At 41.1% G+C, this 26,079-nt stretch overlaps 1 protein-coding gene across 1 annotated transcript in view; it reads right to left on the reverse strand.

The window, feature by feature from the left end:
- Nucleotides 1-26,079, reverse strand: part of DNALI1 (dynein axonemal light intermediate chain 1) — a 47,034-nt gene that overhangs the window by 9,386 nt on the left and 11,569 nt on the right. The window contains exons 4-5 of the mRNA XM_077481805.1: nucleotides 23,151-23,329; nucleotides 6,507-6,671 (exon numbers count right to left, since the gene is read on the reverse strand). Of these exons, the coding sequence (XP_077337931.1) occupies nucleotides 6,507-6,671; nucleotides 23,151-23,329 (344 nt within the window). The remainder of the gene's footprint in view (nucleotides 1-6,506; nucleotides 6,672-23,150; nucleotides 23,330-26,079) is intronic.

Consider the following 26,079-nt stretch of genomic DNA (forward strand, 5'->3'; position numbering starts at 1 on the left):
AATACTTTCAGAAGAAAAAAGTTATTTTTTCAATTAAGGTAGGCTTGATATTAAAATACCACAAATTCTTTGTTTTCAAATAAACATACAACCATATTTGCAAAAAAAAAAAAAAAAGTTTGCATACGGCATTTGTTCCAGCAATAAACAAGCAGGTTTAATCACACCACAAATATTGTTAACGGTACAAACAGGAGGACATTTTGGGCCTATCTAGATCTGTGCCTTGTAAACCATGCATTTTACTGTAAGTTAATGGATTGCACAAAATTAATTACAATGCACTTAGCCACTGCACCACAACACACATACATAAACCATTTGTGTATTACTATACAGTATGTTGTGAGGTCAGCAACCAAGATGGTAGCGTGGGGGAGACCCAGTGTGTAACAGAGGAGCAGCATGTGATATCTGCATTATACCCACCAAAAAGGTAAAACGGGGAAAAAAAAAAAAAACACAGGGGGAGTCTGGTTCTACTTTACAGTTACTTAAAATAAAACAGTTTGAATTTATAAAAAAAAAAAAAAAAAGGAAAAAATAAATAAATAAATAAAAAAAATCACATGTACATAAAGTATGCACAGCCTTTGCCCTACACTTTGCTCAGGCACTTTTGGCACAAATTACAGCCTCAAGTCTTTTTGAGTATGATGCTACAAGCTTGGCACACCTATTTTTGGGCAGTTTCTCCCATTCTTCTTTGTTGGACCTCTTAAGCTCCATTAGGTTGGAGATTAAGTGTCAGTGCAGAGCCATCTTCAGATCTCTCCAGAGATGTTCAATCGGGTTCAAGTTTGGGCTCTGGCTGGGCCACTCAAGGACATTCAGAGAGTTGTTCGGCAGCCAAGCCTTTGTTATCTTGGCCATGTGCTTAGGGTCTTTGTCATGTTGGAAGATGAACCTTCACCCCAGTCTTGAGGTCCAGATTTCTCTGAAGTAGGTTTACATCAGGGATGTCTCTACATTGCTGCATTCATTTTTATCTCGATCCTGACTAGTCTCCCAGTTCTGTCACTGATAAAACATCCCCACAGAATGATGCTGCCACCACCATGCTTCACTGTAGGGATGGTATTTACCAGGTGATGAGCAGTGCTTTGTTTCCTCCAGACATGAAGCTTGCCATTTAGGTCAGAAAATATTGTTTCTCATGGTCTGAAAGTCCTTCAGGTGCCTTTTGGGAAACTCCAGGCAGGATGTCATGTGCCTTTTACTGAGGTGTGGCTTCCGTCTGGCCACTCTACCACTCAGGCCTAAATGGTGGAGTGCTGTAGAGATGGTTGGTTCTTCTGGAAGGTTCTCCTCTCTCCACAGAGAAATGCTGAAGCTCTGTCAGACTGACTATTTGGGTTCTTGGTCACCTCCCTGACGAAGGCCCTTCTTCCCTGATAGCTCAGTTTGGCCAGGCGGCCCACTCTAGAAAGAGTCCTGGTGGTTTCAAACTTCTTCTATTTACGGATGATTGAGGCCACTGTGCTCATTGGGACCTTCAATGCTGCAGAAATTTTTTTGTACCTTTCCGCAGATCTGTGCCTCGATACAATCCTGTCTTAGAAATCTACAGACAGCGGATCCCAATCTGCCATTACAGTGGGTGGACTCTCTCAAATACCTAGGAGTGAAGATCACTCCAAAAGTGCAAGATTATCTGTCTTTGAATTTACTTCCCTTGATAGTACTTCTTAAGCAAAAAGTGCAGGCATTGACTAAATTGCCCCTGTCACTCATTGGCAGAATCAGTCTACTCAAAATGAAAATGCTCCCGGTAATCCTTTACTTTATTAGACATGCACCAGTATGGAAACCAATGTCATTCTTCAAACAATTAGAGGGTATTGTCAATGCATTCCTGTGGGCACCAAAATAGCCCAGGGTGGGGATAAAGGTTTTACAAGTGCCGAGTGACCGGGGAGGGTTGGCAGTACCGGATTGGCTTAAATATTACCTTGCGGGTCAAATGGTGTTTGCCCGTAGATGGCTAACATCTGATGATGGGGATGCGGCCACAGTGTTGGAAGCTGCTCACCTGGGCTCATATGAAAGTTTGCGTCTGGCGCTATTCTGGGGTGCCAACTCAGATCTGCCCATCACTCTAACAATGACAGCCACTATCAGGGCGTGGGAAAGGGCATTAAAATTGGCAGCCCCTAGCTATAAAGGTATGTCCCTGTCCACTCCCTTATGGATAAATAGACAATTACCCCACCTTTACAGACTGCCAGACCCCATGACCTGGGCCACTAAAGGGGTAAAAACCCTTAAGGACGTAACTCACATGGGCGACTTGCAAACCTTCTCACAGCTGCAGGCATGCCATAATTTACCCAACTCCTACTTTTTCCGATTCTTCCAACTCTGACATGCATTCCAGGCTCAGTTCGGGGAGTTGAAGGTGGAATCTCTGCCCTCGAATCTCTGCTGTCAATGGAGGACCGTCCCAAGACGCTTTCTATGACATATAAGGAATTCTTTAAATGCTCACCTAAGGCGGTTTTTAAGTGTAGGACCAAATGGGAAACCGAAGTTCCTGCTATTCAGGCTGAGGACTGGGACGACATGTGGACTCAACCCTTCCAACCCATAGTTTCAGCTAGGGACCAATTGATCCAATTTAAATTCTTGCACAGAAGCTATTACACACTGGCAAGACTTGCCAGAATATATGGGCTTACAGTGGCAGAGTGTTCTTTTTCTCCGGCGGATGCTGAACACATATTCTGGCATTGCCCACACATCCAAGGTTTCTGGTAGGAGATTGCGGGCTGCATTACAGACATACTATCAGTACCTATTCCCCTGACAGTGAGGGTGTGCTTGTTGGGGTTGGTGGAGGAGGTGGTCCCTTCAAGGGCAATGGGAACACTACTTACCATTCTGCTATTCTATGGGAAAAAGGCCATCTTGCTTAAGTGGAAGAACAGTCAGGCCCCGGACATCACTTGGTTACCATATTACTATGTTACCATATTATAAAACAACGTACAGGGCAAGAGGATGTGGGAACATTTTTTATAAAGGTATGGAAGGCTTGGTATGAGTCAGATAAAACTGTGGGCTGAGGGAGGAACACATGAGCTCTCTTTAGTTGTATGTTAGGGACGAAATGAATTGGGATCTTTGCACAGAAGGAACCACGGAAATGACACAGTAGAGCAGGAAAGAGCGGATAATTGAGACAGCAGGTGGAACCGAACGTAATGAGATATACTTGTACAGGTGATATCTGTAGGGAGGGAGGGGAACCTAAGTATGAGACTGAAATCAGCATAGTAGGGGGTCTGAGCTGTGACAACCAGGGGAGGTGGGGGTTAGAAGTACTGTAAGATAAGGATGTCAGGCCCTGCGTGGCCAGTTGGAGGGGCTACTGTTATGTTGACAGGGCCCAGCCGTTGTCTATGTTATATGAAAAAACTAATAAAAATAAATTATAAAAAAAAAAAAAAGAAATCTACAGACAATTCCTTGGACATCATGGCTTGGTTTGCGTTCTGATATGCACTTTTAACTGTGGGACCTTATATAGACAGGTGTGTGCCTTTCCAAATCATGTCAAATCAACTGAATTTACCACAGGTGGACTCCAATCAAGTTGTAAAAACATCTCAAGGGTGATCAGTGGAAACAGGATTCACCTGAGCTCAATTTTGAGTGTCATGGTAAAGGCTGTGAATACTTATATGTATGTACGTGTGATTTTTTTTTTTATTAATTTGCAAAGATTTTAAACAAACATCTTTCACATTGTCATTATGGGGTATTGCTTGTAGATTTTTGAGTAAAATTATGAATTTAATCTATTTTGGAATAAGGCTGTAACAACAAAATGTGGAAAAAAGTGAAGTGCTGTGAATACTTTCTGGATGCACTGTGTGTGTGTGTGTATATATATATATATATATATATATATATATATATATATATATATATATATATATATATATATATATATATAAATATTGTACCTTGCGCAGATGTTTTTGGAAATGCTGCCTTGATATTTGTGTTGGATAGGGAGGACTTGGTTTCTTGTGATTTACAGTACATCTGAGGATCCCCGTTGGTCGCATTATAGCGTGGAAGTGACTAGTATTTATTTGGTGAAAATCACTTTAAAGTTATCACTATTCTCATCACCTAATGGGCCCTGGACGCAAGCCAAAGAAATTGCTAATTCTTGTGTTCCCTGGTTCATGAAGAACCCCCTCTCAGCCTATTACACCCTTGCCCACACACAAGCCTTCTATTGCTTAAATAATCTGGCTAAAGTGAGCTTTTTTATCTCAAATTATAAAAAGTAATATAGAATAGATGTAACTGTTTTTCAATTTTTTTTTTATTGGATAGCATTGACAGTTTAGTGATTGCATTTACTTGCTGCATGGCATTGCTCCTCAATGTAATTTATTGAATTAGCCAGGAAGACAACATGGGAAGTAAAAAAATTAAGTGTCTGTATCTCAAAGTTTAATTAAAGGAAGACATATTATAGCCAGAAGTAGTTTGTGTTTGCCAAGTCATTTTAAAAGAGATTTCTTAGGGTACATGCACACGGCTGTAATGAAATGATCATCTACGCAGGATCTTGCTGACAGAAGGTAAAAAAACAAATCAAACTGTCTGTAGTGTTTGTATATAGACACATACATGTCCATAGAGCACTGAGATGCAAAAAAGTCTATTTACATTCCAATAAAATCTATGCAAGTATGAGAGGAGTAACTAGAACCTTCAGAGCCCCAGTGCAAAAAAAACAAGAAGAGACCCCCTGACCCAAGTCCGGGGGCCCTTTTATGGTCTCGCAATGGGAATATTTCCTGCCATCACATTAGAATCCCCTTTGCATCAAAGTTAGCCTTTACAGTACATCAGAGTCCGCAGGGTTTGCCTTACAGTGCAAGGGGAACTGATGTAAAGAGGAGCTCTGTGGACTCTGATGTAAAAGGGAACTCTGGTGTGATGGCGCGTACACACAACCGTTTTTTCCGTCGGAATAAACTCTCACGGTTTTTCCGACGGAGTTCCGCTAAAACTATCTTGCCTACACACAATCACACCAAAGTCCGACCAGTCCAACCATCTAGAACGTGGTGACGTACAACACGTATGATGGGAAAGGAAGTTCAATAGACAGTAGCTAATAGCTGCCGTCTCGTACTTGCTTCAGAGCATGTGTCGTTTTTTTGTCCATTAGAACAGCATACGGTTTTCCCGATAGGAATTGATTCCGTCGGAAATATTTAAAACATGTTCTATTTCTAGGCCTGTCAGAATTTTCGAAAAAAAAAGGTAGATGAGGCACACAAACGATCTAAATATCCGATGAAAAGATTCTGTCTGACTTTTTCTGCCGGAAAGTCCAACCGTGTGCATAAGAAGTTATCTAATCATCAGAGCCTCCTTACCACAGAGTCCACAAAGTTTCTCTTTTTGCACTGCTTTTTTGCAGCTGTGTACACAAGCCATTATGAGAGAAATATAGACGCTGCCACTGATTTGGTCTTTTTTTGCTTTTAAAATGCTAGCTGTGCGGCTATGATTGCTAATTCTCAGACTTCAAGTTCTGAGTCACTGACGAAGAATAAGCCCTTGTACACACGGTCGGAGAATCCGTCAGAATGTGTCCTATCGGACCGTGTTGTCGGATAATCTGACTGTGTGTGGTATGCATCGGACTGTTTCCCTCAGAATATCCATCGGACCCAATTTTCCAACATGTTGGAAATATTTCCCGACCAACTGGTTCGATCGGACATACTCCGATCATGTGTAGAGAATTTTGATCGGACCAAGTGCCACGCATGCTTAGATCAAATTCCTACATCAAAGCTATTGGCTACTAGCCTGAACGTAGTCCCGTCGTAATGAAATTACGTCATCACGTTCTGAATGATCGGATTAGTCCGACCGTGTGTATGCAACAGTTTCAGGCAAGATCCGACGGACAAAATCAGACGGATTTGGTTGTCGAAATCTCCGACCGTGTGTACAGGGGCTAAGAGTGCAGGGTAGGAGTTCACTTGAACCAAACTTATTCTGAGTTAACTGAAACATATTGAATATTAACCCACATATATCTTTCACAACATAAATACAAATAATCACATTCGATAGTTTGGAATAGGTTAACTCCTGAGATCACATTTTCGTAAACTTCAGTTGGAAGTGATGTTTTAAGCAGTTTAGTTGGTGTCCTCAACTGTTTATCACAAAGGCCCAGCGTGATATTACCAACTCTAAATGAAACTTCTACTTTGTAAATACTGCCTACTGCCATTGCGGATGGCTTTCTAAAAAAAAAAAAAAAAAAAACTCGTAAAAAGCATGCACCAAATGAAATAAGAACGCCTGATCTGCATTGTTGTACCCAGTCAGCGACTCAGAAAGTGCTGAAACTAGTGGGTCATGACACACAGGCAAACAACATTTTCATAACAGGAGATTGTATATTTTCTCATGAAAGGTTTACATTAATGGTGGGCACATTTAAGGGATTTGCATACCTTCAACTGCTGGTTAGTCCTTTTGAGAAACTGTATTTCTTCTGCGTGCTTCTTCTCCTCTACTTGCCGTCTCTCTGCCTCCCGTTTCTCTATAGCCTCACACTTGGCCTTCTGTTCATTGACCTGTCTCTCCATGTCCTTCTTCTCTTGCTCCAACTCTGCAATCTGCAGAAAACACACAATATGCTTGTTAAGACTTGTCTATTATCACAGTTTAGGCTCTGGTCAGGAAATGTGGTCTTCGTGGCTGGCAATTACATTAACTATGTAACTCCAACTGCACCACTCCTTCCCTAATTCCTGAGCCCAAGTTAATAACAGCTAGGTTTAGAGAAAGTGGGAATAATGACACTGGCTGTTAATTAATCCTGAATATTGGCATCATCTAGTGGTGGAAAACAAGAACTGCAATGAGGGAGAAAGGCAGCTCTGATTAAAATGTGAGTATTGCAGCAAACCATTTTTTTTTTCAAATTTGTGTGTATTTAGTTAGTATTCTAAATAATACCTTTAAGTACGTTTGCATAAGACAATTACATTTTGGTTGTTTATTACATATTACATAAATGTGCTCTGTCTACATATTTGTAGATTCACCATGAAGTGGCAGGATGTATGCCAGGCAAGCACAGGGCTGGACTTACCATTAGAAATAGTAGAACTGTGCCTATAGGTGGCAGCAGCAACAAAGAGAGTGGCTTTCATAAGAAATAAAACAGGAAAATGTTCAGAATAATGGAAGTTATTATAGCAGAGGGGTGTTTCTATTGGTGCCTACAGGCTTCAGTAAAGGAGATTTAGCCTTACTTAGCCCCTGTGCTAAATTACCACTGAGATAAGCCTTGTAGATATTTACTTCTCTTAATATGAACAAGTTGGAAAAAAAGGACATTAAACACACATTGATAAAATATTAAAGTGATAATAAACCCTCTTTTTTTTTGTAATTTAGACAAGGAGGTCCAGGCCACCTCTCCTTGTGCTTTAAGCCCCCTTTCACATGGGGCAGGTTCAATTCAGAATCCATTCCAATCAACGGGAGCAGAGCGGGCAGATGACACATCCGTGTCTGCTTAGTTTCTGCACAGTGGTAATGGACAGAGCCCTCTCTGCTCTATGGGCGGTCGTGAGTAAACTGATAAGACCGTTTACTCCCGACTACACTCCAATCAGCCTAAATAGAAGACGACAGAGCCCCTTCCATTTTTTTAAATGGACCCGAAAGTAGGCAGGTGTAAACGGACTGTCTATAGGAATGCATGAACCATCTGATCAGGCCCGCCTGAATAACTGACAGGCAGACCTGATCGGATCGCTGGTGTGAAAGGAGCATAAAAAATCTCTTTCTTCTTGTCTGGTGGGGGTCACAAAGCACCTGACTCCTCTTCCCTGTTTATGGGTGTCTCCTTTAGCTGACTGGGTGCTAAATGGCATACCTATGTGTGTGTGCTCTGGTCTGGGACCTGTGCCGAGCTGTGTGCATCCACAGACCTCTTAGTGTTTTCTGTAGAACAAGGAAGTTCAAGGAATGGCACCGAATGATCCCAGAGCCAGCAGTAGTGGCAAAAATGGCAATTAAGTGTTTGGGGAGGGGAGAGGTAGCACATGTACCAGGGTGTTTTTTTTTTACCTTAAAGCGGTTGCAAATTCCGCTTTGTTATTTTTACCTACAGGTAAGCCTTACCTGTAAACAAAATGATTATCTCCTAAATGTGCACAGTTTAGGAGATATTCACCCAGCATGCAGCCACTGACGCCAGCAGCTCATGCACTCTGAAGGTCAGGCATACCATGGCGGACCTTCAGAGCTTCATCACGGAACTGAGGGCTCTTGCCTGCCTGCATGGTAGTGATGTCATTGTGTCTCTGGCCACTCACAGCGCCAGAGCCTGTGATCCTGGAAGGGCTTCATTCTAAGGTATTATAGAATAGGTATATAGAATGCTAGCACATTATGTCATTGTCTTGCAGGGTTTTTTTTTTTTTTTAAGCGGTTTACTACCACCTTAATGCTGTGAATGCATTAAGGTAAACAAAAAAAAAATACTCCTTTAAAGCTGGTCACATGAGCATACATAAACTTATAAAAAAAATGTGCAAAAAAAGGTTTCCAATAATCTTAAAGTGGTTGTAAATTCCCCCTTAACTTTGTCCCATGTAAATCAGCATAAAAAACCCTAATGAACACTGCTTGTCGATATCGCCTTACTTGCTTAGTATTGTTGTAATCCTTTTGGTTCTTTAGAATGACGTCACTGAGCATGCCCAGATCTCCCCTGATTTACAGCACACTCTCTATGTGCTTGTCTTTCTGTTATCAGGACTTCCTATAGCACACCACTGATATCCCAGGAGGCTGCAGAATCATGTGACCATGTGACATGACATGCAGTGTAAACCTGGCTATTACTGCAGTCTCATCAGTTGAAGTTGATAAAACTGACAAAGGCAAATATTAGACAATCGGCACAAGTAAATACTATGAAATAAAACAAGTCAGCTATGAACAGGGAAGCAGGATTGCCATAAAATGTTGGATTGAGAAGGAGGCTTGGTTAACAGTACAGGAAGTGCTCAATGTAAAGGCGGAAATACACTCCACTGTGGACTCAGAAAACAATACTTAAGATGCCTAACCCCTGGAAACAAGTTTTTTAAAGTTTCTTTAAACAGTAAGTAATATGCGATTTGGGCTGGATTACAGTGGCTATAGTTTGATAATTACTTATTATAATGGACTAGATGAAAAGAAGCATCAGAGTGGTAGAGTTTACTTCTTCTTTAAATTCTAGTAGAAATCCTTCTAGTGAAAGGAGTTTCCTGCTTAAGCTGGTTATACACTAATACAAAGAATGTTTACGGACATGTAAACAGAAATTCTCAATACATTTGATGACTTAATGAATGTCATTTGAAAAGTTCTGAAAGGGATTGTAAAGCTTAGTTTTTTATTTTCTAAATAGGTTCCTTTAAGCTAGTGCATTGTTGGTTCACTTACCTTTTCCTTTGATTTCCCTACTAAATGTTTTTTTTCTTTGTCTGACTTTCTTACTTCCTGTTTCTCCTCAGTAAACTTCACACCATCATCTGAGCGGTGTTTAGTCAGCCAGAACAACTTACTGAACAGCTTATTGAGGAGGTACAGGAAGTGAGAAATTCAGACAAAGAAAACAAAGAAAAAAAACATTTAGAAGGAAAATAGAAAGAAAATGTAAGTGAACCAACAATGCACTAGCTTAAAGGAACCTATTTAGAAAATAAAAAACAAACCTTTACAACCCCTTTAAAATATTTGTGTGCTTTTTAATAATATTTTTGGAATTAATGGATTTTCCCAAACCTAATTAAGCCCTGGTTCACACTGAACGCAGCGCTACTTCAGCACAATTTCAAAGTCGCTGGTCAGTTTGATTTCATGTGCGGCTTGCCAACATCTGTTGCAAAAAATAAAAAATAAAAATTGCCAAAAATAGTGCATGAGCATTTTTCAAATCAGTGCAAGTCGGAGTCGCACCAATTTGAATGGTTCCATAGCCACAAAAAGAGTGGAACGTGATATGCGATTTTGAACTGTCAAATTACAGGACAAGTCGCACTGGTGTGAATGGTGGCTCACTGTTAGAAATCCGTACATCAAATTTTCTATATAAAGAAAAACGAACATCGATTTGACCCCACAAAAAAATGTTAATTGTACGAAACTTGTTAAAGTAGAACTCACAGCAAAACAGTGGGAAGGAGGAATAAGAACACCCTTCAGGTTTTTATTGCTGCCCATGCCCCGTTTGGGAAGATTCACCCTCTCTGTTTATCCCGGCGATCGTTATGACCAAAAGTGATAGAAAATCCTACATTTTGGGCTGTCACCAGAACAGAAACAGAGGGGAAATCTTTCAAGGGGCACACTAGTTCTGGTGCCATTTATTTTACAAGAATATTGGCACATGCACAATTCTAAGTCACACCTCACAATTTTACAGATACTAGTTCTGTTGACAACCAGGAATTCCCTCACTTTGGAGGGATTTTCTCTCACTTCCTGTTTTGGCTATGGAACAGGAAGTAAAGGAAAATCTCCCTAATGGGACACAGATGGCAAAAAATAAATAAATATATAAAACTGACCAGGGTTAATAAACCTCCCTTATTCTATCCAAAAATGGGAAAAAATTGCATTTAGTTCTATTTAAAACAAAAAATTTAGAACAAAATTGTAAAGTTGTGCTAGTATATGACCAGCTTTAGACATCCCTAATTGGAACAGATGCCCTCATAGGAAGATGCTGTACAATCTCATTTGTAGTTCTGGTAACAGATCTCAAATTTTGTATTTCCCATCTTTTTCTGTCTCTGACAATAGTCACCTAGACAGGTGACTAGGGGGAATCTACCTACATTTGACACAGCAATTAAAACCTGACAAGTTAAAATAAATAAATAATAAAATAAAAAACACAACACACACTAAAGTAAATTTAAACATAGTTTCTGAAGATGTGTTGATATGTTTTTTTACGAAAGCTGGCTGATGATTGATTTCTAAATATTAGGAATGATCATCATCATTGTTTTATTTTATGATCTAAAGTGTTGTATGTAAAATATTTCTAGTAAGGGATAAAACTAAGAATCTGACACCTATCTTGGTAAATAAACCAGTGTGTGAGTACCTTGTTTGTTTCCTGCCTCTGAACAGAATTAATTTCTGTATATAACAAGTTAATGGTATTATACTGTTGATAAGAAAACTTTAATTCATAGAGACAGTGTCTGCAATGTCCTCATCTCTGCAGGCAGTTAATGTCATCCCTGCCCTTTAAATCACATTAGCCAATGATGTGTTAGCAACAAGGTAATAAGAAACACACCCTCTATCTTTTTTTTCCGGGGAGCAATTTGTCTTTTTAACTGCTGGACCATTTTCTAGAAAAAATAAAAATAAAAAAATCATTTCAAGTATTGTTTCATATTTTTAAAACTTTGATAATGAGATTAAAATCCAAGTATGTCGAGCATGAAATTACTGACTCAAAAATAAAATTTGTTTAAAGAAATGTTAAATTATTTTGAATGCAGTCCTTAAGGCCAAGCTAAAGCTATGAAGTCACCATTGAAATATGAAGCAGTTTAAAGCATGGCAAATGTAATTTCATTGTGTATTAGATATGGTTGAACAGGTTGGATTTTAGACCTTGGCGTAAATTGTTGGGATTCACAGTGCTGAACCAGATATTCTGACATTGTGGCTGTCTTGTATTGAAGGGGGTATGAGGCGTCTGTAATGACTTTGTTTATTGGTTTGGGCCAGCAAGTTCTCACTTTCCTAATGTTATTTTCAACAAATAACTACTTTAGTGGCATGCAGATTTTCTATAGGGGCCATGCCAAGGTCACGAGATCCTTGGATACTAGTGCTGTAGTACTAGTTATATAGCATGCCTCAAATTACTCTGCAGTACTTTAACGGCATAATTCACCTATACCAAAAAAAAACTGCCTAGGCAGGTAAGGGGTGTCTGTAGATAAATACAAACTGTGCAACTCTAACTAAAGTTGAATAATGTCCTAAAAGTGTAGGACTTTTACACACCTCCTAAAGCTTAACTGGAAAAACTCCCAGAGATTGCATCATCCCCTTCTGGCTTATTGGTAGGATGTTGCTAACGGACCCCTAGCTCTAAAACAGGGGTCTCAAACTGGCGGCCCTCCAGCTGTTGCGAAACTACAAGTCCCATGACGCTTTGCAAGGCTGACAGTTACAAGCATGACTCCCTCAGGCAGAGGCATGATGGCACTTGTAGTTTCGCAACAGCTGGAGGGCCACCAGTTTAAGACGCCTGCTCTAATGCCTCATACACACAATCAGATTGTTGGCCAACAAAACTTTGAAATTTTGTCCGAAGGGAGTTGGCCCAAACTTGTCTAGCATACACACAGCCACACAATTGTTGGCCAACAATTATGAACGTAGTGACGTACTACGCTGTTTTTCACTCTTTAGCACCACCCTTTGGACTACTTCTGCTAATTTCGTGTTAGTAGAAGTTTGGTGAGTGTTGATTAGCACTTTCATTTTGCACTTTTCAGTTTGTTTCTGAACGGCTGTTCGTCAACCAGCCATGTTGTGGAATCGGAGGAGATAACGTGTTATTTAATATTGGCCTTGGAGTTATTGCTTTGACATTATTTTTTTGGTTGAATAATGATTTGATTTGGTATATTTTCTAGATTTGTGGATGCATGGAATGCACTTTTTGGTCAAGTTCTATTGGCAGATAGCATCTAATTTTATTTGTTTTCTTTTTTTAATGCACAATAAAAAAAAAAAATGTGGAGAATAATACTACGTGTTTTAATTCAAATGACATTTTGGGAGTAGGCAGTGACATTTAAAAAAAAATACAATGTAAAATTAACAAGGGACACCAAGGTAGTTGTATGCTGCATTTCGAGATTTCATAATTTGCCACGTCATGAATGTTAATTTTCCATTACGAATGCTAGTTTACAAGACCGACCACTTCCAGTTCGTCCTTTCTTCCGGGCATGCGTGTTTGTACTTTGGACTTTTGTCCGAGGAACTTGTGGACACGCATTCAGAAAATCCGACAACACACATTTGTCCGTGGAAAATTTGAAAACCTGCTAGCTAACATTTGTCTGTGGAAAGTCCGACAACAATTGTCTGATGGAGCATACACACTGTCGGATTTACCACCAACAGCCTGTCATCGAACATTTCCCAGTTGGAAAGTCTGATCGTGTGCACGAGGCTTTACTGTTCACCAGGGCAGGACTTAGGGTGGTGGGGGCCCCTGGGCTTGAGTCACTTTTGGGTCCTACCTTCTATACATTACCATATTTATCGGCGTATAACACGTGCTGGCATATAACATGCACCCCAAGTTTAGGAGGGAATTTTAAGGATAAAACTTTTAGGAGGGAAGTTTAAGGAAAAAAATTACATTTAAATGCCCATCAATGCAGCCTTATCAGTGTCCATCTGCAGCCTTGTCCAGTGTCATTTGCAGGCTTGTAATTGCAGTCTTGAAGTTTAAAAATGGGGCTGCCGAGATACAGAGTCCTGTGTATCTCGGTGGCTCTCGGGCCCTCTCGCAGTCCCGAGCAGAGCCGATTGTAATCGAGTGTACTCGGCTCGGCTCACAGTCATGCCCAGTCCCTGTGTTATGTCCATCATAGGGCAGGACTGGGCATAACTATGAGCGGAGCCGAGCTGGGTACACTCAAGCCCAATGGTAAGTCCTGCCCTGCTGTTCACCTCCACCAGCATAGGAGCAAGCTCTTTTTTTCTGATTCAAACCCCCTACATGCACTTTCTCTCCCCTGACTCAGTAGCTCTGAGCTTAATGTTTGAGAGCGTGCTCCTGTGATGGTGAAGGTGAACAGTAATAGTTAGCAATGTTCTAGCAACAAGGAATGACTGGGAGATGTGATGAGAGAGAGAGAGAGAGAGATCTGCGTACACAACCAGGAGCTTCTGTAAATTCTACTTCTGAGATAGCTCTGATCTCCAAGCAAAGTACACCAAAATGCCCTATGTAAAGAGGACCTGTTACTTTGAGAGTGTTTTAATGGGGGCTAGTCTAAACATGAAATGGTGTTTTGTGTAGTTGAACTTGTCTGGTCCCTCCATATAAATGTCTGGAATATTAATTTAGTGCCCTTACTGGCCTCTAATGAAGTCTATCCTATGCCCTGCCGATTACTCCTTAATGTAGAAATGTTCCCTGCATTGATGACAGGTCCTCTTTACACCCTGTGAGTGGGAGAGCAGATCCTGTCAATTATCTGCCTCTCCCCCCACTTGCATTCTGAGAAAGCAATACAAGGACTTTTCTGAGTGGAGGATGACAAAAAGGAGCAGTCAGGATTTCTTCAATGAACTATAATGTTAGAGCCTAGGAAGTTAAAGTAATTGTAAAGGATCGTTTTTTTTTTAAATAACAAACATATACTTACTTCCACTGTGCAGCTCGTTTTGCACAGAGTGGCCCCAAACATCCTCTTCTGGGGTCCCCGGCGGCTCTCGCGGCTAATCCCTGCATCAGATAACCCCCTAGGAAAAATGCTCTCTGAGGTACCAGAGGGGGTTACCTTGCGGGCGCGCTCCCGAGTCCAGCATTTGCATCCATAGACACGAATGTCGGACTCGGCCCTGCCACCCCAGCGCCCACGTCATTGGATTTGATTGATGGCCGCGCTGCTATCAATCTATCCAATCAAGAGCCGGGACCCCATGGAAAGAGGGACAGTGCGTCCCTGCCGAAGAGATGAAGGGGCTTGGGTAAGTAAAATGGGGGGGGGCTAGGGGGCCGCTGACTGCCGGGTGTTTTTTCACCTTAACGCATAGGATGCATTAAGATGAAAAAACACGAACCTTTACAACCCATTTAAAGTGGTAGTAAAGACAGAGTACAAGTACTGATAATTTTTTTTTCAAGTATTCGCCGATACCATACTCTTTTTAATGTCATGTGACAGTCGCACTAATATGCAGCACTGATGGGCACTGATAGGTGGCACTGATGAGGCGTGGACTGTCAGTAGTTTATTTATTTATTTATTTATTTATTTGTATTTTTTTTATTTTATATTACTTTTACAATTGAACCTTTAAATATTTTTTGTTTTACAGTTTTTTTTTATCAGTCCTGTTGAGGGGTGGATTCGGTGAGATTATCAGGGGTCTAGACAGACCCCTGATATCTCCCTTTTGAAACAGGGAAAGGGACTGAGGACACAGATTCCCAAGTCCCTTTCTCTGCAGCCTCGGCTGCACTGAAGATGAATGCACAAGAGACAGAGGCTCCTGTTCATTCATAAACTGAGACATTGTAAAAAGACATTGCAAAAAGATTACGATGGTCAGTTATGAATAGACAGAGTTAGTGATCACAGTGTGCATTTATAAAAGGAAGGAGCCAGTCAATGACATATTGACCAGCTCCTCCCTCCGCTCTCCATCCTGACAGATCTGGGAAGAGGGGGGACCGGAAGAGCAGCCAGAGGACCCCGGGAGGATAGGGGACAGTCGGGGGAGGGGGGGAGTCGGTGCGGAGGTTATAAGCACTGATCTCCCAGTATAGCTTTCAATAATACAGCTGACAGTTGCGGGAGGGAGAGGAGGAGAAGCGTCTGTCAGCTGCCCCCACCACTGCACTGATCATCTGTGAGGCTGCCCCTGGACATTGCCTGCCCCCCCCCGGGGCTACGCTGAGGACGCTGAGCCCGGTAGGGGCACTCCACTTTAAGGAATTTGTATTTGAAGGAAAAGACTTGCTAGTCATGAGTAAGCGCTATCAGATTAAGCATAAGAGTACTCATGAAAATGCTTGGTATCGGTGCAACCCTAGTTGTCTGCCATTTTTACCTACAGGTAAGCTTATAGTAAAGCTTACCTGTAGGTAAAATTAAAGGGGTGTTTTAAAAGTCAGCAGCTACAAACACTGTAGCTGCTGAGTTTTAATAAGGACACTTACCTGTCCAGGGCACCTGCAATGTTGGCCCCCCGAGGCTGATACATCCCTCATATCGTGTCCCAGCAACGCCATCCTCACTAAGGGAAACAGGCAGTGGAGTCTTGCGGCTTCACTGTCCGTTTCCTACTGCGCATGTGGGAGTCGTGCGGCGCTTTGTGAATGGGGCGCACTGTGTTTTGGGACACACACATTTGCCAGAACACAGCGTTCCCCAAAAGACAACGCGAAGACTGAAGATCACCGCAGAGTAGGAAGAGGCAGATTAGGAAGACTGACTAGCAACAGGGGTTTCTGGTAAGTTTTTTTTTTTGTTTGTTTTTAGTTACATTTATTAAAGAATATTAATTCAATTTTTTTTTTTTTTCAGGATGGCCTTCCATTCAATATCTCCTAAAAATGCACGTTTAGGAGATACTCGACAGAGGAGCAGTCGGTGACGTCACCGTCTCAGGGCTGCAATCTGTGAACCCAGAAGGAAGACCAGGTGAAGATGGAAGCCCTGTCATCGGTGACAGCATGCCGCTGGAGGGCTTCGTTTTAAGGTAAGTCTCTCATAACGTGCAACTATGCAGTGCAAATTGTTGTTTATTTCACAAAGTTCATTAGCGCTCACTGTGAAAAGGACCTGTCATCACTGCAGGGAACATTTCTATACTAGAGAGCACTCAGGACACTTTATAAGAGGTAAGTAATGTTACTGAACCTATATCCCAGAAAAAAAATGTTTAAACTTCACTTAATGCTGTTCCTCTCTCTCCCAGCCTGAGTAGCTAAAGCAAAAGCAGTGAAGTACACTAGTTGCGTTAAAAATATACATCATTATTTTAATGACTGCATATATTGTTTTTTTAATCTGCCTTGAGTTCAGCATTGTTTTGAAGCAAGATGTCCATTTAATGCTTTTAATGCAATAGGAATGCCAGAACCAGTGCATGGAATCGCACTGCTTATAACGAAAACCTAAGCAGGGCTGCTATCACAAATCATGTTTTCTTTGTTCTAAACTTATATAAGAATTTGCAAAAGCAAATAGCTAATTTGGTAATAAACAGAGGCTGGATACTTCCGCCACCTAGTGGATGCTTTGAGATCTTGATTTTTTGTTCTTTTTAATCTCACAAATACAAAGCTCGTTCATATGATGGCCGGCCATACACACTTTGATTTGATTATCCAATTGATGTGCGATTCAATCATTCTTTGAGTGATCCTTGTTGTGTTGTTTTGATTAATAAGTGTCGGTAAGTCCACTCTGGCTTTATGAGGCAAATGTGTAGCTTTAAAGTTGGTGTTGGGCTGGATTCGCGCCACATGCATCTTTAGGGTATAACGCTGCTGGTTTTTATTTTATTGTATCTTTTTGTTCCCTGCTGTTCATAGATTTAATTGTGTGTACACAACAAATGTATTATAGAGAACAGCAGACAGGAGAGATCGTTCATAGCTGCTTGTTATTAAAGTGGTATTGCCACTAAAAATAAAAAAGTGCTTAAAATTCTTTAAAAAAAAAAAAATAATTGGAAGAAAAAAATGTTTTAGTCACCTCTAAATACATGTTGCTAGGGGGTCCCTCGTAGTCTGCCTTCTTCCTTGCCCGGGCTGGTGACATCACTTCCCCTCGCGCCGCACAGTCATCTGGGACCTGTCACGTGTCCCAGATGACTGTGCGGCGTATCACGGCGCCCTGCGCCGCTCACGCAGCCACGGCTGGGTGCCCACAGTACGAATGACGGCGCCACGAGCGGAGCGTGGAACGAGGGGGGGCTTCGTTCCCCCGCATCGCTGGGCCCTGGGACAGGTAAGTGTCCAATTATTAAAAGTCAGCAACTGCAGTATTTATAGCTGCTGACTTTTTATTTTTTTATTTTTTTAGGGGCACCCCACTTTAAGGAATTTGTATTTGGTGTTTGAAGGAAAAGACTTGCTAGTCATAAGTAAGCGCAAGTTAGTGTGAAACGCGTCAAAATTTGTTTTCTACTCCCACTGTGTTTTTGTCTGCCATTTTTACACTGGCAATAACTTTTTCGGAAGTTCAGCCCTTTGGATCCAATTTGTGTACACCATGTACCTCTGTTCGTGGTAAATGGTCTGTCCCATCCCTGTAGCTGCACTGTAAGAGCTTTTTTTTGAAAAACAGTTACTGGCTGGATCACCAGATGAAAATTAAAGAAAAAAAAAAAAAGAAAACAAATGCATCCATCACATTTAAGAACTGGTAAGCTGCAGTATAATAAATGTTTGCTTTTGGGTTTAATACTGCTTTTAACCACTTTTAGACCGGACCATTTTGCTGGTAAATGACCAGAGGTCTTTTTACAATTTGGCACTGCGCTGCTTTAACTAGTAATTGCGCGGTCATGCAATGTTGTATCCAAACAAAATTTGCGTCCTTTTCTTCCCACAAATAGAGCTTTCTTTTGATGGTATTTGATTGCCTCTGCGATTTTTATTTTTTGCGATATAAATGGAAAAAGACCGCAAATTTTGAAAAAAAATGATATTTTCTACTTTTTGTTATTAGAAAAATCCAATAAACTCAATTTTAGTCATACATTTAGGCCAAAATTTATTCAGCCACATGTCTTTGGTAAAAAAAAAGTCAATAACTGTATATTTATTGGTTTGCGCAAAAGTTGTCACATCTACAAACTAAGGTACGTTTTCTGGAATTTACGCAGCTTTTAGTTTACGACTGCCTATCTCATTTCTTGAGGTGCTAAAATGGCAGGGCAGTACAAAACCCCCCCAAATGACCCCATTTTGGAAAGTAGACCCCCTAAGGAAATTGATAAGTGGCATGTTGAGCCCATTGAATATTTTATTTTTTTGCCTCAAGCGATTGAATAATGACAAAAAAAAATAATTTTTTTTTTTTTTTACACAAAGTTGTCACTAAATGATATATTGCTCACACATGCTATGGGCATATGTGAAATGACACCCCAAAATAAATTCTGCTGCTTCTCCTGAGCACGGGGATACCACATGTGTGGGATTTTTTGGGAGCCTAGCCGCGTACGGGGCCCCGAAAGCCAAGAACCGCCTTCAGGTTTTCTAAGGGCGTAAATATTTGACTTCACTCCTCACTACCTATTACAGTTTTGAAGGCCATAAAATGCCAAGATGGCACAAAACCCCCACAAATGACCCCATTTTAGAAAGTAGACACCCCAAGCTATTTGCTGAGAGGCATGTTGAGTCCATGGAATATTTTATATTTTGCCACAAGTTGCGGGAAAATTACAAACTTTTTAATTTTATTTATTTTTTTCACAAAGTTGTCACTAAATGATATATTGCTCACGCATGCCATGGGCATATTTGAAATGACACCCCAAAATAAATTCTGCTGCTTCTCCTGAGTACGGGGATAGCACATATGTGGGACTTTTTGGGAGCCTAGCCGCGTACGGGGCCCCGAAAACCAAGCACCGCCTTCAGGCTTTCTAAGGGCGTTACAGTTTTGAAGGCCATAAAATGCCAAGATGGCACAAACCCCCCCAAATGACCCCATTTTGGAAAGTAGACACCCCTAAATTCAGGGGTACACTAGTGAGACTAGGTAATAAATGGCGGGTGCCCTGAAACTATAAAAAATAACTAACCAACCAGCGTCACCTGTAACAGTTATATGGTGATCACTGGTGAAAGGGTTAACTAGGGGGCAATCAGGGGGCTTTATGCGGTAGTATATGGGGGTCCCTGGCGCTATAAAAAGCTGCGGCGAACCTAAATACCTACCTGCCTAACTAGCGTCACCTGTGACACTAATACAGCGATCAGAAAAATGATCGCTTATTAGGCTGGGTTCACACTGGAGCGATGCGGGAACGCCACGAATCCGCAGGGGGTTCCCGCATCGCATGCCTCCCGGCGGCAGTTCACACTGCCCTATGCGAACTGCTGGGAGTGTCAGTGAAATGTTAATGACACCCCCAGATCAGTTCGCATATCGCAGTGCGATCTGCAAACTCGGATCGCATGGTGTGAACACCCATGCGATCCGATTCTGCTGCGGACCAAAAAAAGGGTCCCGTGCGAATTTGCGGCGGGTGCGACACGAATTCAGCCATACTATCTGTATGGCTGAACTCGAATCGCACAGAGATCGGATGTGATTTGCACTGCAGTGCGGTGCGAATCACATCCGTTCTCATAAACCGCTGCAATGTGAACCCAGCCTTAGTGACACTGGCGACGGGGGGTGATCACGGGGTTAAACCTTTATTGGGGGGGGTAGGGGGGCACATTAGAACTAAAGGGGGCTAACCCTAACTGCCCTAACAGTTATTACAGTCACAAATGACACCAATGCAAAAAAAAAAAAAAAAAAAAAAATGCAATTGGTGTCACTGTGACTGGGGGGGCAGGGGTAATTGGGGGGGTGATCGGGGGGTAAAGGGGGGGTGTGAGTGTGCCTGGCATGTTCTACTGTGTAGTGTCGTGTTGGTGCAACTCACCGATCCTCTCTCCTCGGTGCCGGAACGAAAAATACCGACACGGAGGAGAGATTACATCACTTCCTCTCCTGTGTTTACATTACAGGAGAGGAAGTGATGTCACGGAGCATTTCTATTCGTCGGGAGCGATCGCGAGGGGGTGGCCATGAATGAATGGCCGCCCCCTCATCCCGGATCGCTCCCGAACGAATACCGACCGCTGCAGGCACCGGGGGGGGGCCCGATCGGGCCCCCCACCCGCGGGAAGGCAGGTACGTATATATACGCCCATATGCCTGCCCGTGCCATTCTGTCGACGTATATCGTCGTGCGGCGGTCGGCAAGTGGTTAAGCTTAATTTACTGGACCAAGCTGTCCCACAGATGTAGCAATTAGAAGGTTGTGTCAAACCATTTACCACTGTAGGGTGCTTACAATATCAGCTTTTATTTATTCATGTAAAACTTTTATTCCAAAAGGTCAAAACTATTTGCTGTAACGGATTCTAAAATATTAGTCTAAATCTACTAGTCCAATACTACCCTCTCCACATACTGACCGTGCTGGTGTTCAAAAGGTGTCTGCTCTACTACTTTATTCAGAATCTGGACACCCTAAGGCCCCTTTCACACTGGGGCGCGAGGTGCGTCGGCGCTTTACCGTTGGATTTGTGGTGCTATTTGGCTGCTAGCGGGGCAGTTTTACCCCCCGCTAGCGGCTGAGAAAGGGTTACAAACCACCGCAAAGATCCTCTGCAGAGGCACTTTGTCGGCAGTATAGCCACGTTGCCCCATTGATTTTAATGGGCAGGAGCGGTGAGGGAGCACTCCTTTACTGCTCCGAAGATGCTGCTAGCAAGACTTTTTTTTACCGTCCTGCCAGCGCACCGCTCCAGTGTGAAAGCCCTTGCATGGATTGCTGTATTAATACCAATGGTCCCAAAAATGTGTCAAAATTGTCCGATGTGTCCGCCATAAAATCACAGTCACAATAAAAATCGCTGATCGCCACCATTACTAGTAAAAAAAAAATATTAATAAAAATGCCATAAAACTATCCCCTATTTTGTAGACGCTATAACTTTTGCGTAAACCAATCAATAAAATCTTTTTGCGACTTTTTTTTTACCAAATATTTGTAGAAGAATACGTATCGGCCTAAACTGAGGAAAAAAAATGTTTTTTTATATATTTTTGGGGGATATTGTTATAGCAAAATGTAAAAAATAATGTGTTTTTTTCAAAATGTTTGCTCTTTTTTTGTTTATAGCACAAAAAATTAAAAACGCAGAGGTGATCAAATACCATCAAAAGAAAGCTCTATTTGTGGGAAAAAAAGGATGCCAATTTTGTTTCGGAGCCACGTCGCATGACCGCGCAATTCTCAGTTAAAGCGACGCAGCGCCGAATCGCAAAAAGGGGCTTGGTCCGGGGCTTAAGTGGTTAAGCAGAAAATAGCATTATCCATGGCCTGGTTGTGCAGTGGGGCAATAGATTGTGAATCACAAAGCCAACTAAACAGAATTTCAAATCCTCTGGCAAAGAAACACAGTCCACACACATGTATTTCCACTCTGCATTGTCTTCTTGGAGTTTCTCTTTAAATAAAAGGAAGATTTCATTCAATTCACATTTTCAAAATAATATCAATAGTTTAACCAACATATAAACCAACTTTACACATTTGCCCAAGGTTTTTTTTTTTAAAGGTAAACTCAAACTCTTTTGAAATACAAAGACAAGATCAAGTTTACATTCTAAAGGATTTGTAATCATATGCAGCCTATCTTGTGATTAAGACACTGCTACCAGAGAGCAAAGCCCGGTCATTGCGCTCCACTGCATCAAGGGGTATGAATACTTTGAACATTAAGAATATAACAGCACTGTTCATGTATCGTCAGCTTAGGAGCTGAGCCCTTTTGGCAACACCTTTTTCATGAACTGGGGAAGAGTTTCTTTGGTCCTTTGGGAAAGTAACAGATTGAAAATGTGAATCTATGGGAGCTAGGAACCAGTAATTACAATTTTTTTAAATTAAATCTCTTAACAACCTCTAGTTGTTTAAGAATACCTAAAATGACAGTAAACATCCCAAACACTATAGAAACTCACTTTGATGGAATGGTGAAAAGGAAGCTTTAACTTATCCATCTAGCTTCTTGGACATTTTGGTTTATAATTAGAAGTTTTTGAGTTCTTTAGCAAAATTGACTTTGCTAGGTATACGAATGTATCAAAACCCAAGAGAAAAAATGTAATATGCTGCAACTTACAAGTTCTTAGATGTAGATCTACATTTGTTCTCTTATTTTCTTTCCTGACAATGCTCCCTCACCATACTGTTTCTATGGGGTAACCCCTAGGACAAGACTACAGAACACCTCCTCCTCTCCTCCGCCCCAAAAGATAGAGGTGAAAAGTTCTGTATTCCAGAGAGAGAGAGTGGTGAACAATGCTGACTGCTAACAGATAGCAGAGGCTGATAGTAGAGGAAATGATCTGCTTGCAAGGTTTTTGGCAGATTCGACCAGCATTTTTTTGCACTTTATCAAAGAGATCTAACAACTCACCTTCAATGGCATATCATTTTTTGTGTTTAAAAAATGCTGTCCTCAAAGTAAATCTGACTTTGCATAGGCTTATTTTTCCACACTATATTTAACAGTAAAAAGACAAAGAAATAGGATTTGAAAAGGAACCTACTCTTTTCTCCATGTCCGATTTGCCTTGTTCAGCCTGTAAGGCCTTTCTCATGCCAAAAGCCACGCTGCTTTCATACAGAGTCTGGTATGCTGAGATGGTCATGTGAATTTCATCTCGCACCCTCAGCAGCAGGATGCCACGCTCCGCACAGTTAATTGTCACTTGTCTAATAAGTTCATCTGGTGGTATAGGAAACAAATGCAGAAACATTTTAAACAATCAACATTTTATATTTGGCATAGAGCTTTTCTGAAGCCTTTGATATATTTAAGGTCCGGTCATGCGGGCTTTCCGATCAGGTCTACCTGTCAGTTTTTCAGGTGGACTTGATTGGAAGCTTCATGCAGCTCTATGGACAGGTGGATAAAAAGGATTTGTGTCCGTTTACACCCTCCTACCTCTGAGTCTGTCCATTTCCGTAAAAAAATAAAAATAAATCGTTGTTTATTTCAGGCCTAAACGTGATAGATCAGAGGTAGCCTTAAATGGACACAAGTCCATTAACATCCAGCAGTCCATATAGCCATTACAGGTCTGCCTGTGTCCAATGTGTAAAGGCAGACTGAATGGCCATGGATGTCAAAAGACTGACATCCATCCCGGGCAGCTCTATGTGAAAAGGCCCTTAAAAGGACCACTCTGTTAATGATATATGTTTTCTGTAAACCTGTCATCATTGTTTAAGAACCATTGTACCATGAGATTGTACCTATTGAGTGTTAATTACCTATGATTTGTATTTATTTTCGTAGAAAAGTAATAAAAAATATTATAATTAAAAGGACCACTCTTAAAAAGTGTTACTAAGCCCACCACAGTAAAATCAGTCTGTATATGCAGTAAAGCATGCTTGTTATACTCACTGGGTTTAATCCTGCGCATTGTGTAAAAAGGCTATTTGATCCTGTCTACTCTGATCCTCCCCTTCTTTACTGTTCCCAATCCATCTTATGATAGAACGGAAGCCTTGGGGGCACTCCTGCACATGCTCAGTTTGGTGTGTATTGCTAGAGAGTTTTTTCTTTTTTTTCTTGGGAGGGTGCATGTGATCAGCACAGGGCCAATCAGCACTATCCAGACAGAGGGCCAGGAGTCCTGCAGCCTCATAGAGCAGTTAGAGGACAATGAAAACTTCTCCTACAAGCTTTAACCAGTGCTTGGCCTGACACTGGTAGAAGTCACACGACTGCTATATACTGCTGTTGAGAAAAGGTATTTAGCAGTTTATATTCACTAAAATAATTGCATTTCCATGTTCTATGTACTGTGAGAGACCAGATACAAGTGGTCCCTGGGTTACAAACATATGACTTACAAATGACTCATACTTACAAACGGAGGGAGACAACAGGAAGTGAGAGGAAATCTACCCCTAGGAAGGGAAATTCACCCCTGTGAGAGGAAATCTACCCCTAGGAGGGAAAATTCACTCCTGTGAGAGCTATTATAGGATAAAGGTGTTTCCACTGAAGCTTTATCACCAATCCTTTCACAACAACCCAAAATTTTCAAAATCCAATTGCTACAGGTACAGAAAGTGAGGTGAAATCTTATGAACAGGGGCACAGACAGCAAAACAAATGTTACGGGGGTGTTAACCCTTCGCTATGGCTGGAGTTGCACTTAAAAATTGTACCTGTTCCAAATTAAACTTAAAGCAGAGTTACGGCCGAAATATGACTTTTAAAATACCCCTAGAATAAATGCTGTAAACTATGTCCAGTTTTCTATTTGTGCAGCATCATTTTCTTACTTAGTGAAGTTCCTGCTCAGAGTGGCTATCTCCAGTGTGGGCATCTGAAGCCACAGGGTCCTCCTTCCTGGATTCCATGCATGCTGGTTACCCAGCATGCACCTGCTTATCTCGCACATGTGCAGTGCGGTGTAATCTTGGTCAGCTTGCCAAAGTTAAATGTTACTGGAGCAGTGCCATAGCAAGCTGACCAAGATCTTCTAGGAGCCAATGCAAAACCTGAAATGACGGCCGCTTAAGGAAGAGGTGAAATTAGATATAGGCTTAAATCAGGTAAGTGAACAGAAAAATAAACAAATTGCCATTTTTTTTTAAAGGATGCACATTAGTGCGAGCGGAACTCCGCTTTTAAGAACAAACCTACAGAACCTTGTTGTTCTAACCCAGGGACTGCCTGTATAGTAAATGCAGGGTCATGGGTTTAGTAACACTTTAAAAAAAATATATATATATTTTGTACTCCCCATAAAACTATTTTCTGTGTTAACTGGCAGACAGTGTTTTAACTGGAGATCAATCAGAATCAGTGGATGATCACTGGTTCTCAATGATTTTCAATTAACACTATGTTGATCAACAAACAGAAGAAAATCATTTTGCATTTTGATAACTATATTTTGTTAACACTTCATAGTATTCTGTATATTACAAGTTTTCACTAACGTTACTTAATTCATATTTTAACTTGTTTACAAGCTGACCAGAAAAAGTTGCAGTGACAATTGATAGGGCAAGCTAGAGCACTGCCAGAGTCGCTTGCAACATTCACTTTTTACATAAATTGCTTAAGAGAATTTTTTTTTTAACTTTAAAGCATATCGAATTCTAAACAATTTTTCTTTCGAAAATTGCACCTTTTGAATAATCATTTGATTTTTTACCATTAGTCAAGGATTTTCATGCGACCATCGAATTTGAGTGATCGGGCATGTTGGAAATTTTATGAAAAATGAACAAATTTTATGAAAAATGAACAAATTTTATGAAAAATGAACAAATTTCGATTCAAGAAGAAGAATTGCAAGAAATATAATTGAAAAATAAAAGTGCATGAGCTGTGACCAGGAAAGAAATTAAGATCCCCAGCCACAAAAACTGAAAATTCCCTATGAAATACTTACCCTAATTTTCCTTTCCTGAAAGACTCCATGGCAGAATACATGTTCAGTTAAACTC

This window comes from Lithobates pipiens, unplaced genomic scaffold (assembly GCF_037356315.1).
Source record: "Lithobates pipiens isolate NorthernLeopardFrog02 unplaced genomic scaffold, aLitPip1_a1.2 Scaffold_16, whole genome shotgun sequence".
NCBI lineage: Eukaryota > Metazoa > Chordata > Amphibia > Anura > Ranidae > Lithobates > Lithobates pipiens.